Source organism: Halichoeres trimaculatus, unplaced genomic scaffold (genome assembly GCF_033239565.1).
Source record: "Halichoeres trimaculatus isolate MK-OKI-2021-1 unplaced genomic scaffold, fHalTri1.1 fHalTri1_scaffold_12, whole genome shotgun sequence".
NCBI lineage: Eukaryota > Metazoa > Chordata > Actinopteri > Labriformes > Labridae > Halichoeres > Halichoeres trimaculatus.
Window position 1 is genome coordinate 4,088,514 of NW_027437190.1, and position 18,165 is coordinate 4,106,678.

The window sequence follows — 18,165 nt, forward strand, 5'->3', positions numbered from 1 at the left end:
CTGGAATTTACCTTTTTTTCCCCTCTCTTCACCCAATGTTGTTTTTTCATATCTATTGCAAAGGGGCACTGGGTAGCTGGCAGCTCCTAGGTTCATCCCATTTCTGTGTTTCCCATGTTCGTTTTCTTATATGTCATGAAAGGGATGTAACTGAAATTACATTTCCTCTCTGGGATCAAAAAATTCAGATTCTGATTCAGGTATATATACATATTTAGAAGAAATGAGATTTTTGTATTAAAGAGTCAAAGGATCAGCTGAAGATTGTGTGTGTTAGTGCAGAGACTAAACTGTTCTTCAGCAGCTGTTGGTGTTTGTGTAGAGGAGGAGACTCTTCCTCCTACACACAACACACACTCACTGAGGAACACACACACTCACTGAGGAACACACACACTCACTGAGGAACACACACACTCACTGAGGAACACACACACTCACTGAGGAACCAAGAGACCACAACCCAAACCCAGGGTAGAGAGGTTCAGTGAAGGTGGAGCTGAAGGTGTGGAGGTGGATCAGTGAGTCAGAGGAGACTCTGTAGAAGGACAGAGTGCCAGCAGGACAGTCCACATACACTGCTACTCTGCCAGAGTCAGAGGACGGGCACAGAGGGAGGTCTGTTACTCTGTTGTTGTGAAGGACAGAGTAACCTGTATCAGAGCACATCAGAGAGCAGGAATGATCATTATATCCAAACTCACAGTCATAGCTGCTTCCTTTCCTTTTAACTTCTCTGTAACTCACTGATATATAAACCACTCCTCTCCACTTGACCTCCCAGTAACAGCGACCAGTCAGACCATCTCTACACAGCAGCTGAGGATAGATGTTAAATCTGTCTGGATGATCAGGATATGACTGATTCTCTCTCACACGTGTCACCTTCCTGTTGTTTTCAGACAGTCTGAGCTCTCTGTGAGCTGTGTTTGAGTCCAGAGTGAGTTCACAGAAATCTGAAGGAGAGAAAAAGACACAACACAGCAGCAGTTTATCATCAGACACACCTGAAGGCTTCATTCTTTGTTAGCTGACAGTCTGCTGTTTGCTCATCAGGAGTCAAAGTGATTCCACACTTACACTTCTTCACACCAGGTTTTAACCTCTGCTGTCCACCATGGTCCACCCTGGAGGAAGAAACACAGTCAGAGTGATTTTCTGTCCAACATGAGTCCTAACTGCTGCTCTAAATGAAGCACTGATCCTCAGTTTGTCCCTGTGACAGAGAAACAGGCTGAAACTCATCTGAGCCAACTGTCTCCATCACTCTGTCACTTTTTCTGACAGTGTGGAGATCCTGGGAGGAAAAGAAGAAGAAGAAGAAAAAGAGGAACATACAGAGAAAGACACACATTAGTAGTGGATGAACACTCAGATGGACTTTTTCTGTAGAGAACCATCAGCTCTTCTGCTGCTCTGTGTGTTTCCTGGTTCAGCTCCAATCACTGCTCTGAAAAATATTAAACAGATTCAGTCTTTGAGCTCTTGTCTGGTTTTACCTCAGTGTGTCCAGTCTGCAGAGTGGATCCTCAAGTCCAGCAGAAAGCTGCTCCACTCCTGAGTCTCCTGGATGATTGTAGCTCAGGTCCAGCTCTCTCAGGTGTGAGGGGTTGGAGCTCAGAGCTGAGGCCAGAGAAGCACAGCCTCTCTCTGTGATCAGACATCCTGACAGGCTGAGGTGAGAAAAAGAATCAGGCAATGAGAAAAAGTCAACTGATTATCACCATTTCTTTATCTCTGACCTCAAGCAGGATGAGCCAAAGACCTGACCTGAGAGTTTCCAGTTTGCAGTGTGGACTCTTCAGTCCAGCACACAGAGTCTGGACTCCTGAATCCTTTAGGTCGTTGTTACTCAGTTCCAGGTCTCTGAGCCTGGAGGACTGTGAGCTGAGGACTGAGGACAGAGCTTCACAGCTTCTCTCTGACAGGTTACATCCACTCAGCCTGAAGGAGATCATGGAAAGAGAAGAAACAGATTTTTTCAGTGATATGAGCAGAATAAATTCTGATTCACTCATTCACTCATTCACTCACACAGCTTTGTTTGCAGCTCTGATCACTGGCAGCAGCCTCAGAAGAGCCTCCTCTGAAGCAGAGTATTTCTTCAGGTCAAACACGTCCAGATCTTTGTCTGAGGACAGTAAGATGAAGCCCAGAGCTGACCACTGAGCAGGAGACAGTCGATCTGTGGACAGACGTCCTGATGTCAGGGTCTGTTGGATCTGCTCCTCTAGAGAACGATCATTCAGTTCATTCAGACAGTGGAACAGGTTGATGCTTTGCTCTGCAGACACATCCTCACTGAGCTTCTTCTTGATGAACTTGACTGTTTTCTGATTGGTCTGTGAGTCACTTCCTGTCTGTGTCAGCAGACCTCTCAGGAGACTCTGATTGGTCTGCAGAGAGAGACCCAGGAGGAAGCGCAGGAACAAGTCCAGGTGTCCGTTTGGACTCTGTAAGGCCTTGTCCACAGCACTCTGATGGAGGTGTTTCAGTTTAGGTTTGACTCTAAAGGATTTAAAGGCAGAAGATGCTGAATGTTCTTCCTCCATCAGGTTGAGTCCAGACTTGGTGAAGGTCAGATGGACGTGAAGAGCAGCCAGAAACTCCTGAACGCTCAGATGGATGAAGCAGAACACCTTGTCCTGGTACAGTCCTCTCTCCTCTCTGAAGATCTGTGTGAACACTCCTGAGTACACTGAGGCGTCTCTGATGTTGATGCCACACTCTGTCAGGTCTGATTCATAAAAGATCAGGTTTCCTTTCTGCAGCTGCTCAAAAGCCAGTTTTCCCAGAGACCCAATCATCTTCCTGCTCTCTGGACTCCAGAGAGGATCAGTCTGAGCTCCTCCATCAAACTTGATGCTCTTCACTTTGGACTGAACCACCAGGAAGTGGATGTACATCTGAGTCAGGGTCCTGGGCAGCTGTCCCCCCTCAGTGGTTTTCAGCACATCCTCCAGAACTGTAGCAGTGATCCAGCAGAAGACCGGGATGTGGCACATGATGTGGAGGCTTCTGGAGGTCTTGATGTGGGAGATGATTGTACTGGCCTGATCCTCATCTCTGGATCTCTTCCTGAAGTACTCCTCCTTCTGAGGGTCACTGAACCCTCTGACCTCTGTCACCATGTCAACACACTCAGCAGGGATCTGATTGGCTGCTGCAGGTCGTGTGGTTATCCAGAGGCGAGCAGAGGGAAGCAGGTTCCCCCTGATGAGGTCTGTCAGCAGCACATCCACTGAGGTGGACTCTGTACCATCAGTCAGGACCTGGTTGTTGTGGAAGTCCAGAGGAAGTCGACTCTCATCCAGACCGTCAAAGATGAACAGGACCTGGAACTCTTCAAACCTGTAGAGTCCTGCTTCTTTGGTTTGAGGAAAGAAGTGATGAATCAGTTCCACCAAGCTGAACTTTCTCTCTTTCAGCACATTCAGCTCTCTGAAAGGGAATGGAAATGTGAACTGGATGTCCTGGTTGGTTTTGTCTTCGGCCCAGTCCAGAGTGAACTTCTGTGTTAAGACTGTTTTCCTGATGCCAGCCACTCCCTTTGTCAGCACTCTTCTGATTGGTTCCTGTCTTCCAGGTGGGCCTTTAAAGATGTCTTCTTGTCTGATGGTAGTTTCTGCTCTGTCTGGTGTCCTGGATGCTGCTTCAATCTGTCTGACCTCATGTTCTTCATTGACCTCTCCAGTCCCTCCCTCTGTGATGTAGAGCTCTGTGAAGATCTGGTTCAGAAGGGTTGGGTTTCCTGCTTTAGAGATCCCCTCAAACACACACTGGAACTTCTCCTTCAGCCCAGACTTCACTTTACGTCTGCACTCTGCATCAGCAGATCCTGAAAGAAGAAAACAGAAATGTAATGAATGATGTGAAGCTACAATCAGTCTGATGAGTTTCTACTCTCAGACATTAGGGTGAATTTGATTTGGCTCCTCTCTGAAATCTCCTCAGCTCATCAGTTGTGAACAGTTTGTCACAGCTCATAGATGTGATTCAAATGTGAGCGTCATGTTAAGAGCAGAGTCTGAAATGTAAACCTCTCCCATGTTGTCTCCATTTCCTCTTTCCATCATGTTCAATGTGTTCAAATCCTCTTACTGCTCTGCAGACAGTCAGCCAGCTCCTCCTGCTTCATTCTCCTCAGGAAGTACAGAGTGATCTTCAGGAAGGCCTCTCTGCTCCTCCTCTGCTCTTCATCTTCATCCTCATCCTCCCTCTGACTCTCAAAGCATTCTGGGTAATCTGGACTCAGAACCCTCTGGATCTTCTTCAGCTCTCTCTTTACGAAGCTGATGATGTTCTCCTGGAGCAGCTGGAACAGAAGAAAATGTCAGGTTGAACTTGTAGAAGGTAAAATCAGACAGAAAGCCTGCTGGTCTGCAGAGTCCAGCATGGAGACTGGATCACAAAGCTGCTCCACCTCTTAGTCTGTGGATGCTCCTGTCTTCTACAAACCAAGTTTCTATAAAATGAACTCTGCTGACAAAGTCTGAGTCTGTGTGAGAGCAGCATCCAGCATGACCTCTGACCTCTGACCTGTGAGTGTGAGCAGCTCAGAAATGTGCAGCTTCATTCAATCAGTCAAACACTGAGTGTGAAGAGAATTCAGGCAGAGATGATGTTTGCAGTGTGATCAGGAAAGCATTCAGAAAGCTCCAAACACAATGAGTGTGTGCTCTGAGGCTCAGGAGGAGCTGTGTTTGGACATTTACACACCATCAATATGGAGTCCAGCTGTGTGTGATGCTGCTGGGCAGACTGACCAATGGGAGCCTCTGATCTCTGAACTCTGAGGAACAAACAGAAGATCATGGAGTGTTTCTAACAGAGTGACACACAGTGTTCATGTGATAGACTCTATCTGCTGGATCCTCCTACAAACACAGGACACACATGAAGAGACATGCTGAGTCCAGGTCTTTCTGCCTCCAGTCCTGTTTACTGCTGTTGGATCCTGATAGAAACACAAAGACTGAAACATGTTCACCTTCACAGAGAAAACACCAAGCACAGTTAGGATCAACAGGAAGTTACCTTTGAAACACTCACCTTTCATCAACACTCAGCTCTGAAGATTTGAAATCATGGCGTATGTTCATAGAGTCGTCACTCGCTAAGGAGACTTGGCTGGGTCCAGGTCTGGGTCCAGGTTTGGGTTCAGTTGGGTTTGGTCTCTCATGTTGGACCCTGACAGAATCACAAACATTAACACTGGAAATTTTCCAGGTTTGTGTTTTGCTGAAATTTACCATAAACTTTTCTAAAGTTTGATCAAATGCTGTGATGGATTCTTACTTTACACGATCAGACTGACGCACAGATTTGAAGTCAATAGGTTCAAACTTAGACCAATCACTCTTTAAGGACACACAGCTGGGTCCTGGTCCTGGTACATGCTGCCGCTTTTTGCTGAAGAAAACACACACACACACACACACACACACACACACACACACACACACACACACACACACACACACACACACACACACACACACACACACACACAGCTGAAAGTGTGAATAATGATGGTGCAGTGATGTTAGTCCACGGACAGTTAGAGATCCTGGTCTCACCTCTGAGCTCTGGTCTGGCTCTTCTCGTCCCCACTCAGAGGGAGGGTTTTAGAGGGAGGGGCTTCCTCCTCTCTGTCCTCACTCTGATCCATAGCAGAGCCCCCACCTTCACACAAACACAACAACATGTTCATTCATTACAACAAGCCTCCCAGCACAGGACACACAGAAGTTCTGTTTTATCACAGGAGCATGACACAGACTGAATCAAACCTAGCTGGAGTCTAAAACAGGATCTGAGGACCCCCCGAAAAAACTCCATAAACACACTCTAATGACCAATAAGATATAACACAGTTTTACACACGTTTACAAAGAGTCACTGTTTGAATCCCCCAGTGTGTGGGGTCGTTTAAAAGGGGTTAAAGGGTCTATTGTCAAGTCAAACTACAAGTTTGATGACAGGTTTAAAATGACTTAGAAAAATACCCTTAAAACTAGCTGAATGTAAGTAGAAATAAATGAGAGAGTAGGTTATTTTCTATCAAATAAAAATGGTCACGTGCAGTTATGAAGATAAATAAACAAATAAATGAGGACTTTTAATATCAATGATCACCTCATGCTGCTAAATAGGGGAGATAGCAAATATTTCAAATGGTAAGCCGATATATAACCATCATCTTTCACTGCTTAAAAGCGCAGATTTCCTTCTGGTAGGGTTTACCTACTTTCACATTACACACCTGCCAGATGCTGTGCTCCCTGAGAAATTCAAAACTAAAACTTTTTATCCTTCAAGAGTAAAATCCAATCTATTTTGGGCAGCTTAGTCTTCCTTTTTGAGTTGGGATCACTGCACAGCTGAAAAGAAACTTGACATCTTTAAAGAAACAGTGTCAGTAGCTGCGTCTTCATTACACCTTTTCACAAAGTAAAAGTGATTTATCTGAAGTTTGGGTAAAGTAAACTTGCATCTTGTAGGTGTATCCATTATGACTAGAAATGTGCACAACTTGAGAATAATAATGTGTGATGACCATACAGACACTGATGATGATGATTCATGAACTTTAGTGTTTTTATTCTCTTGTCAAACTGTTACGCTAACTCAAAACAGGCAGAACAAAACCCTGAATAAAAATCATCATTTCCAGCTCACCTGTCCTCCCACTCAAACACACTCACAACCAAAAATTTGAGAGGTTTCTTTTTAAAAAGAAAATAAATAAATAAATAAATAAAAATTGGTGTTTCCATCAACATTTTTTATTGTGATATTTAGGTTTTGTGCAATTCTAGACGTAATGGGAATGTGGCTAGTGTCAGTTTTGGAAGAAATCTGACCTCTGAGCTATTCATCCACACTTTCACTTCAGAGTCTCAACAGTTAATAAAAACAGCACCTGAGCTGAGTTGATCCAGGCTGTCAGACCGGTTTAGACACACCCTGCATTTTTACACTGATTTTTTTAGATTACGATGAAACTGCTGCTGACTCCACTCTTCAAACACAAACTATAAAACAGATAAATCTTTGTAAAATCACTGCTCTTTAACTCACAGAGAAATTCCTCAACAGGTTTCAAACAGCCAGTCAGCATCCATAAAAATCTCTACAGTTTGACAGTGATCCAGCACCATGAGGTCATTCCTCCCATCTGCAATAAGACTCTATAACACACACACCTGAACTCTCACCAGAATGACATCAAGCATTCAATAAATACATGTCTTTTGCTCACCGTCCCAGTACTCATTGTAAATTTTCATTTCAAGAACCATCCTTTGTATTTATTTTTCTCACTCCTATATAAATATGTAAATAGTAATATTTTTCCACTTTTCTATATTTCTTATATTTTCTGTATATTTCTTCAAATTTCTAATTTTATATTCCATAATCGTATTCTATTTTTATTGTTATTGCATTACTGCACTTTGTTTTTTTGTGAGTTGCTGTGACAAAAAAAATTCCCCCGCGGGGGATCAATAGAGAATATTCTATTCTATTCTATTCTATTCTATTCTATTCTATTCTATTCTATTCTATGAGAGCTCAGTGATCCTGATCCTCAAACAGGGACAGGTTTTTCTGAAGGGTTCTCACCTGTTGAATGAGTTCAGTTCTCAGCTTCAGGTGTGAAGAGAAGAAGCTGCTACTTTGTCCCTGGTCAGTCCTGGAGTCTGTGTGCGTTTCGCCTGAGGAGACTGTCACATCCTCATAACTTCACAGTGACGTCAGAACTGGTCTAACCAGAAATCCAGTCAGTCTCAGATTATACACGCACCAGCCACTTTATCAGGCACATCTGTCCAGCTGCTTGTTATGCAAATTTCTAACCAGCCAATCACATGGCAGCAACTCACTGCATTTAGGCATGTAGACACGGTCGAGACAATCTGCTGCAGTTCAATCTGAGCATCAGAATGTGGGAGAAAGATGGTTTATGGGAATTTGAACGTGGCATAGTTGTTGGTGCCAGACGGGCTGGTCTGAGTATTTCAGAAACTGCTGATCTACTGGGATATTAACCAACAACGATCTCTAGGGTTTACAGAGAATGGTCCCAAAAAGAGAAAACATCCAGTGAGCAGCAGTTCTGTGGGCCAAAATGTCTTGTTGATGCCAGAAGTCCGAGGAGAATGGACAGACTGGTTGGAGCTGATAGAAAGGCAACAGTAACTCAAATAACCACTGGTTACAACCGAGGTCTGCAGAAGAGCATCTCTGAACACACAACACATCCAACCTTGAGGCAGATGGGCTACAGCAGCAGAAGACCACACCGGGTGACCCTCCTGTCAGCTAAGAACAGGAAACTGAGGCTACAATTCACACAGGCTCACCAAAACCGAACTAAAGAAGATTGGAAAAACGTTGCCTGGTCTGATGAGTCTGGATTTCTGCTCCACATTCAGATGGTAGGGTCAGAATTTGGCCTCAACAACATGAAAGCATGGATCCATCCTGCCTTGTATCAACGGTTCAGGCTGCTGCTGCTGGTGTAATGGTGTGGGGGATATTTTCTTGGCTCACTTTGGGCCCCTTAGTACCAACTGAGCATGGTTTAAAGTCCACAGCCTACCTGAGTATTGGTACTTACCATGTCCATCCCTTTATGAGCACAGTGTACCTATCTTCTGATGGCTACTTCCAGCAGGATAACGCTCCATGTCATAAAGCTGGAATCATCTCAGACTGCTTTCTTCAACATGACAATGAGTTCCCTGTACTTAAATGGCCTCCACAGTCCACAGATCTCAATCCAATAGAGCACCTTTGGGATGTGGTGGGACGGGACATTCTTATCATGGATGTTCAGCCGACAAATCTGCAGCAACTGTGTGATGCTATCATGTCGATATGACCAAACTCTGAGGAATGTTTTTAGTTCCTTGTTGAATCTATGCCACCAAGGATCAAAGCAGTTCTGAAGGCAAAAGGGGGTCCAACCCGGTACTACCAAGTGTACCTAATAAAGTGGCCGGTGAGTGTGCACTGATCACATAATGTAGTTCTACTATCTGACACTAGATGGTGCTGAATAACCCTCTAATGGAACAAACAGCAGTCAGATGTGATGAAGCAGCAGTGTGTGGAACACTCTAAGACTTTGCGTTCAATCAATCAATCAGTCTTTATTTGTAAAGCCCCAAATCATAACAAACATTATCTCAAGACACTTTCCAATAACATTCACAAGTCTAGACTCATAAATATTAGTACAGTTTCGTTCAGCTTCGCCCCGTAGACTGAGGAAGCAGTGCAATGTTCGCTGCTATGGTTCGCTGTCAAAGATAGTCCTAGGGAGAAGCACAGCGCCACACTGCCTCCTGCTGGCGTGGTGCACAAATCATTTAATGATGAACTCTGAAGTCCTTACCAAGGGCACACATCTGCCATTATGCCTTCCATTTAATTATTTTAAGTACAGACATACCATTTGATCAGAATAAAACATACACAAATACCACAAAATGTGACGATACATTTTATATTTTTTCACATAAACAAAGAGCAACAAAAGAAGACATCCAGCAATTCATCTTTTTGTGATTGGCATGTGGCTCCTCGTTACAAAGAACAATCAAGCTTTGTTACAGAGAAGACTGTGTGCTACCAGGAGAAATACAGCAGCCACTGTCACAAAGGAAGTGACCATTCTTTCAACCACTCAACGGTCTGCAGTGTTGTAGCTCCGCCTTCTGAGATCGGATCGGTTTGGTCTGGCACCCCTACAGAGGAGTGTCAAAAAAGTAGGATGGCTCCTCTCGGTTATTTGGGGGATCTGTTCCAGGGTCAGTCAGTGGAAACACTGTCATTTGAGCACAAAAGAAGACCACTGTCTGAAGCCAAAAGTAGATTGTTGGTTATTTTCAGCAGTGCAGTCTTAGTGCTACGGTGGGCTCTGAACCCAGACTGAAAGACCTCAAAGAGACTGTTGCTACGAAGAAACTCACGGAAGTGCACCATGATCATTTACACGTAGCGGAAACCCTGAAATAAATGAATAATACAAATTGTATACGCTATTTTACTTAGGTTCCATCCATCCATTTTCTTAACCCCTTATCCTGTTCAGGGTCGTTGGTGGCTGGAGCCTATCTCAGCTGTCATTGGGCAAGAGGCGGGGTAAACTCTGGACTGGTCGCCAGCCAATCGCAGATTTTACTTAGGTTGTTTTTGTTTTTGGTCATGTAAACAATCACCACAGGGGGCACTTTAGGTAAACTGGCAGGTGAATACTACAAGTCAGGCACAGGTGAAGTCGTGACTGGGGCAACAGGAGGAGCAGGGACGTTCACAGACTTTAGGAGGGGCAGGTGCTCAAAGCTAAAAAGGGGGAACATGGAGCACAAAGTAAAAATGACATACACAAAGTACATACCTTACAATTTAAGCGGCTGAATTGTAGCAACCCATATTCATAAAGAATGTAATAGAATCACAACGTACCATATCATTGTCCAACACCTCTTAGATTTCTTAGATGCCAGTGGAAAGCAGTAGTGTTTGTTTCACCTGATGGTTGAGGACACTGAGCAGCTTCTGTTGAGGGGTTGGTGAGGAAGGTGCTGGTGCTGATTTTGTTGAAAGTGGGCTGTATTCATCTGAGAGTAGAAACTAAAAAGAGCATGGGAGAAATAGTAGCTGGTTAAACAAGTGTAATGTGATCATGACAAGATGCAAAGATAAACAGCACTGAAAATGTCTCCCTGTGACTGACCTGTCAAACTGTTCATAGGGACCTTGCTTTCCATTTTAATCAAACTGGAGGACAAAAATGAAGCAGTTATGACAACTCTTTATTTTAATTTCTCAGCTTTATTTTTCTCTGTCTGTCTGTGTTTGTCTGTGCCTTTCTGTTTGTCTGTGTTTTTTACTAGATAAGGATTTTTTGGGGCCAATTCTGATACCGATTAGTAGGCAAGGAGGCCGATAATCGATATTTGAAGCCAATATTAATTTGCAGTCCAAGTGAAAATATTGGCATAAAAATTTTGAACAATCCAAACTCCAACACTTAACTGCATTTAATGCCTTCAAGCATGTTTATTAAACAGCTCCCAGGCTTGGCAGCATGTTTAATAAAGTAGAATGAAACTTAAAAAAATAAATAGCCAAAGTTTTCTACAGTAAATAAAGTTTCCCAAATTTTCAATATAACTGCAATAAAACTGGACAGAATTGAGTTTGTGTTGCCGTTTACAGGCATGTTATGAAGCTGAATTAATTTTGTTGTTTGGTTTTACATGACTGATTTTAAATGTTTTCCATAGCATAGACAGGGAAAAACTCTGTGCAGAGAAGACTCAACAAGCAGCTCCTAAATGTCTGCAGTTTAAAACTTTTCTTATCTTTTATTAAGAGGCAGAAAAACATAAACCTGTGGGTGTTGATAAGAGGAGAGATTTCTGTGTCTGTGGAAGTTAAGAAGTTTTTAGACAGTAAGATAGTCATGATGCTAATTGCGTCAGCCCGTCAATGGGATTTTCCATTGACATTAGCATTAAGATAGCGGACTTTCGCTGACCGAAGCTAGCTGGTTAAGAATCACTTTCCTTCGCTCAGTTGGGCTGTGTATATAGTTTTCTATCTGTTTTACTGTGATTTTGTGTGTTAAGTCTAAATAAATGATCAAATCAAGAACAACTGTCTCCCATTTCACTAGAACTGTTAGCACTTACGTTCAGGGAGGGGAGAATAGAGTACATTCAGTTTCTACCATCTCTCACACACACAACCTTCTACTATGACTATTTCCAAATCAATATTATTTTAAACCTTAATTCAGGTGATCAACAGACACGTCTGGAGGAACTGTCAGTGAACAGAGCTGCCGCTTATGTTTACATAACACATATTGGGTCCACGGTAACATTAGTTGTGAGTTGTAGAGGGCTGGGATGTTTATTACACTTTCGGGAGAGTCTGGTGCCTTAACTTACCTTTAAAACATGTGTCCACTCTCCAGAGTCTCTCCACTTGATAAGACCTTTTCCCACCTGTGTTCTGTGTGTGAGAGAGAGATCACTGCATGCGCACAGCTTTCACTGCTGATTGGCTTTTACCCGAGCCATGGTTCTGCTTGTAACCAATCAGATGGTGGTGTGGGTGGGACAGTGCTGGAGACTGAGAGCGCAGTCACACTGGCCATCCAAACCGTGCTGTGCTTAAGCACGATTGCCCCCCCACAGCGCTGTTCCCCAGCTGGAGAGTACGGTCAGCGATCACACTACCCCAATATGAACCAGACTCTAGCAGGTATCACACATGTGCACGGCCCGCCTACATCATCGTGAAGCATCTGTTTACATGAAGCGCGATCTCATCAGAGTCAGCACAATGAGACACAGAGAGCACTGCTACAACTTTTGGACTTATGGTGAGTTGTTTACGCCCGACACAGCCCTCTAACACCCCCGCTTTGTTTAAAATGATTGTCGAGAGATGCGCTTGCAGCGATCATACGTCATGGATCGCACACGCTGTCCGTGTGCTTGTGCTCGTGCATGAAGTAAACCGTGCCGAAGCCCACCTCTTCGGAGCGTGCCAAAGCACGGAAGGGAATCGTGCTCAAGCACGGCACAGTTGTGGTCACACTGGCCATTCCAAACGTGCTTTACAGCTGAAGCGTGCTTAGGCACGGCACGACTGGCCAGTGTGACCGCGTCCTGAGAAGTGACTGCAGATAGTGGCACAGCTGGATCAGGGGCTGTTTCCCAAAGCCCAGGTACCTTGCCTCGCCTTGCCTTGAAAGGCAGTGCCTCCTAAGCCACTTCCTCCCAATCCAAGGCAAGTGTTCTGCCTCTGCTCAAAAGGAGATGCTAATGGAACAGCCTACAAAGGCATATTTTTTACCATCAGACTCCTGTCACGAATGTATATGTAATTGGAGTTACATTGTCTCATATAACATGTGTTGCACTGTGGACAGTGCTTGGAAAGTTAAATACAAACGTGGAGGTAGACCGTATGCTCAAGCAGCCACAAATATTGTCAAGGCCTGCCACTTTTGTACGCTTTTTGCTTTTTTATTGTCACATCATTAACACTCTGCAGGTGCAGCTTCTCAGTAATTATAGTTAAGTGAGTAACTCACAAAAGAGTTAAGTGGTGGACATGGTAAAAGTTGTTATTTTCAGAAGTGTATGTTGTTACTTACATTTGAATTAGAATTTACCACGTCCCTCCGCTGGAGCGTCTCTCTCTGGTGTGTCTTTTCCTTCCATTTTTTTTCCCTTTTCGCAAATTCACGCGTTGCGTGTTGGGTACTTATAGCCATGGCAAGGTAGCGAAGGATACACCTGTGTATCCTTGGCCAATTAGCCACATGCTAACCAAACAGAGGACATGTGCCTCCGCAGGACATGAACATTGGAACAGCACTTGGGCAGCGACTGATGATGTGGATGCCTGCCCACGCCCACCCCACGCCCACATCAGACCAAGGCAAGGCAAGGTACCTGGGCTTTGGGAAACAGTCAGAGCCAAAACAACATAGCGCAGGGCACGTCAGGTCAGTGCAGGTCGTGGATCATGTGACCTAACAAGCTAAATTTAGATTATTTTGATTTAATTTATAATGACATTATTTTTGGGCAACAAAGCCAGATTTTCTCCTGCACAGTTACAAAAAAAAAAAAAAGAAAGAAACATCAATTTGACAGAAGGGCACTTTGGGCATCAAGGGGCAAAGGGGCAGGTGCTTAAGCACCCTCTGCCCCTACCTTTGCACGTGCCTGCTCAGCATGCCTGCACTGCTACCACACCTGAAGTCTAACTTCTCTGTCCCAAGTTTTAACTCATCTGTATAGAAGCCCGTTTACGCAAAAAAATGGAAAAGTGGAAAAAAAAGAAAAGAAAAAGTCATAATAATGAGATAATAAATAGGTTTAAATGGGCTTCTATGTGTGTTGCACTGAAGCTACAGTTTGAAGGGCCAAAGCTTTCCAGACTTTAATAGATGTTATTATTGAGGATGATTTGGACATGGCGTCATCTATCGTGGAATTTTAAGTTGTTTTGGAAGAAACTCATAGTACCAAAGTCAGCCTCTAGACTCCAGGAAGAAAGCTACACTAGTAAATGTAACTTTTTGTTCAACGTAAAAATATAATTTAAAGGGCTGCCTCAAAAATGTATGTCCGGTCAAAAATTACATTTTGTTGTTCTAACACCAACAAAAGTTATTTTCATTAAATTAAATGTCTTGTGTCAGCCCCTGGCTTAGTTCGGTTGATTTAGACTCATTCGTTGACTTAACTTATTCAGTTGTTTGAAATAATTTATCTTTTCAAATCAAATAAACTTTTCTGTTATTTTAACCTTTCATTTTGTTGATTTAAATTTTGTTAGGTAATGCAACTTCTTCAGGTTGTTGTTTGACATTATCAATCTATTTCACAGGCATGCAGTTTGTGTCACTGAGCTCAAAAATCAGGTGTCTGTGCCAAGAAGCACAGACACCTGATCGATACCATTCAAAGTAGATGCTGGCTGTTTTCCAAACTGCCTATGACATACTACATGTAAATGTAGTTTATAGGCACTGCATACTGCCTACTGCTTTTGCATGTAGTGTGTAGTATGACTGTTCTGTTGCCATCTTGTGGTGACAGACAATTGCATTTCTCGAAAGCATTCTGGGTATTAGCTTGAAGGATGTTGCTGAACAGAACAGTTAGGGGCTCTCATATCCACTGTGCTCCCCCCTCACATGGTGACAATAACTTTTAGGTCACAATTCACAAAAGCATTCTGGGTATTAGCTTGAAGTGTGTTGCTGAACAGAACAGTTAGGGACTCTCATATCCACTGTGCTCCCCCCTCACATGGTGACAATAACTTTTAGGTCACAATTCACAAAAGCATTCTGGGTAGTGACTTGAAAGCTGTAGTTTTACAAAACAGCCTGGAGGAGCTAAGGTGTGTGGGAAAATTAGGAAACAAAGTGCAGCAGCAGCAGCACCCTGCAGTGATCCTCAGCTGTAGTAAATGACCATTAGGACCACAAGCAAGTGTCAATAAAAAAAGTTTCTGTGAAAAAAAAGACAGCTAACTACCAATGAAAACTCTGCTCTAAGAGCAAAAATATGCACATTTTTTGAAGTCAGTCATTACCACAGTGCACTCGCAGAGACGTGATGACATAGGAGATTTTAATCCCACACACACCCAAACTCCTTCATTGTCAAGTGGACATGCATTACTGATTTATTTGGACAGACATTTTCAGGTTAAAATATATTTTGTTGTTGAGACGATGTTAATTAAAGATCAAGAGTCATCATAACAACTTCAGTAATCTTTTGTCACATTGACATAGAATAATGTGCTAGAATAACAAATGTGTAAAACCACATTTTACAGTGTACAGAAGGTAAAAAATAATGTTAAATATATCTTGACCCCTTTGATTTTAAACACACACACAAAATATAGACAAACTTTTTTTTCAACTTATGGCACACCCATTTTGTGGGTTAGCTGTTCAAATTATATTGTAGATGTGCTGATGGCTGACCAGTTCAAAGACCACAGCCTCCTGTCCCCTATGTGAAAAATGGGAAGAAAGAAAAAGAAACAAACAAGGAGATCCTGGCCATTCAGGGACTTCCCCAGCAGCCAGCCCAGCCCACCTCTGGTTGCAATCACTTCAGTCATGCTTATCATGAAAAATGTAAAGTTCCTTCACGCTGACAGCCTAAACCATAACATATGAAAATACAAATATTGGGGGAGGGCGGGGGCGGGGGCCCTGTTATTCAAAGGGGTATTCGACTAATCACGCCTGCTGTCTCTTTATTAAAGGTTAGCCAAAGTCATAATTTAATCTCACTATTTTGACTTATAATGTCATAATTATGAATCAATATCTCATATTTCTGACCTAGTTTCTCAAAATTGTGACAATAATTTTGTTTCTGGCAAGAAAAGAGCTTTCATACTTTTGGGGTTCCATAAAAAACAATTAGGTATTGCTTTATATTAAGGTCCTGTTATAAGCATTAATAAGACCTTTGTAAGTACTCATAAGATGCTTATTAACATCATTATTTGTTTATAATACTATATAACTGCTTAATAAGCGTTTAATAAGGTCATTGTAAGGGTTAGGCGTGAGGCCCCACAGGTTAGGTTTAGGCATGGGGCCCTGAATGGTTAGGTTTAGGGGAAGGGCTGGGGCAGGGCTTATGAGAGACAAAAGCAGAAGACAAAAAACAAAGAGGGTTAGGGTTAGGTTCCATATAGCTTATAGATTAAGTTGTCTTGTATTAACTATTACAATGACCTTATCAAACACTTATTAAGCAGTTAAATAGTCTCATAAACAAATAATACTGTTAATAAGCATCTTATAAGTACTTACAAAGGATTTATTAATGCTTATTACAGGACCTTAATATAAAGCATTGCAAAAAATAATTCTTTGCTGTAGATCTAAACACATTTTCTTACCTCTGATAGTGTCTGAATGACATTAACTCACCAACGAGAGCTCATACAGTTATAAATGCGTGTAATTTATTTTCCACCACGTGACATATACAGATGTCATGCTAATAAAACAACATAATCTAAATAAACAATCTTTGAGACCCAACCTTACCTCACAATGCAAATACAGATTACAAGAAAACCCTGAGTAAAAGATTAAAATCAAAACGGGGTGAGCTGAGGAAACAATGGAGGTCAGACTTAAATTTAAAAACTGAAAAAAGAAAGATAGAAAACACAATAGAGGTAATAAAATATCAAAACACTGAGTAATGTTCGTTTACAAATAACGAGCACGGGATAAAGGTTTGACAAATCAATAAACAGTGAAAAATAAAAACGAATTAAAAACTCCAGATCAAACATTAAAGTCAGACAGCATGTGGGTCTTTAAAACAAACTCAGATAAAAGTGTAATAAATGTGTGACTCTATGTACAGACTGAAGATGAAATATCACTTTTTTCTTGTTTGGTTTTTAAATTGTTTATGTGACCAGCGTGTGTCAGTGTGTAAACCTGTACAGTAGAAGCCTGTGGTAAAAGTGAGCCTGAACTCAAACCACCACAGCGCTGCCTGTTCAGTCACATCAGATCAGCTCAGCTGGGATGAGAAGCCTCTGGGTGTTACTGCTGGAGCCAGCAGTGCCCTGCTGTCAGCTGCACAGGTTGGAATAAAAGCTTTCACACTCCAGAGACGCCAACAGTTCATCTACTCGTTTATTAACAGAGGTGAGGAGACGTAAACAGGTCTGATGGGCAGAGGTATCATACAGGAAGGAGCTCACAGTGGCAGTGGTGTTGTCACTAGAAGGTCTTTAGTGCCCCCTTGTGTTTGTCAGTTTTAAGTGTTCCTCATTCACACATATATTACTGTTGGGTGAATTTATGAAATATCTTTGTACCTGAACAACTAGAGAATATTAAAGGAATAATTCTGTTTTTTCCTCTTTTAGCATTGATCAAGTTTCTATAAAACTCACCAATAGACGCATGAGATCCAGATGTTTTTCCACTACTTTTCTTCAGATGGCAGTTTCTTCTATCAGAGAATTTGACATGTTTAAGGACTCTGCTGCCATCTAGTGGACCATACCGGTACTACTATCTGTGACAGATCATTTGTAAAGGAGATGGAGACAGGGATTTCTGCTTTTTCTGCTTTTTGTGCCATTTGCAATGACTTTAACAAGTCTGGTTGCAGCATGTCTCAGTGTCACCTTTTCTTTTGCTGTTCCTTCTGCTGGGGGCACACCTTCTTAGCCTGTCCTTATAACCGCTAACAGTTTTTATAAGTTGCTTTGGTACATTTCTCAAATCATCCTCGCAATGTAAAACAGTAAGAGCATTTCCACAGTTTGTACAAATAGCAAAACACCATGGATTACCAGCAAAAGCTCTTTCTCAAAGTCCCTAGTTCATATCTGAAAGTAAATTTCTTGAACATGTCAGTGCGTCAGAATGACAAGTCCTGGTGTCAGTGTGTATGGATAGAACAGTCAAAGTGTTGAGTCGTGTTGTCAGCACAACAGTTTACTCTGGATGGATGTTCTGATGTAACTACTCCTAAAGTTTTGATGGTGTTACAAAGGTCCCATATAATGCAAACTTTATTGAGTCTTTTAGTGAAATTTGTGGGTCTT

The 18,165-nt window shown here is 42.5% G+C and overlaps 1 protein-coding gene across 1 annotated transcript; it reads right to left on the minus strand.

Annotated features, from left to right (window-relative positions):
- Window positions 1–360: 360 nt before the first annotated feature.
- Window positions 361–8,267, minus strand: LOC141801031 (NLR family CARD domain-containing protein 3-like). Its single transcript, XM_074683921.1, has 8 exons — window positions 8,216–8,267; window positions 4,720–4,778; window positions 4,102–4,315; window positions 2,035–3,838; window positions 1,771–1,944; window positions 1,500–1,673; window positions 1,081–1,127; window positions 361–956 (listed from the first exon to the last, which is right to left on the minus strand). The coding sequence occupies exons 1-8, from the start codon at window positions 8,265–8,267 to the stop codon at window positions 418–420; spliced, it is 3,063 nt and encodes a 1,020-aa protein (XP_074540022.1). The 3' UTR covers window positions 361–417.
- Window positions 8,268–18,165: the final 9,898 nt, after the last annotated feature.

Coding starts and splice junctions, on each gene's coding strand:
- LOC141801031 (XM_074683921.1), bottom strand. CDS start 8,267: ATGTGTTGTGTGTTCAGAGATGCTCTTCTGCAGACCTCGGTTGTAACC. Junction 4,779..8,215: donor GACCTCGGTTGTAACCAGTG/GTTATTTGAGTT, acceptor TTCAGAGATCAG/AGGCTCCCATTGGTCAGTCT. Junction 1,128..1,499: donor TGCAGACTGGACACACTGAG/GTAAAACCAGAC, acceptor TTCTTCCTCCAG/GGTGGACCATGGTGGACAGC.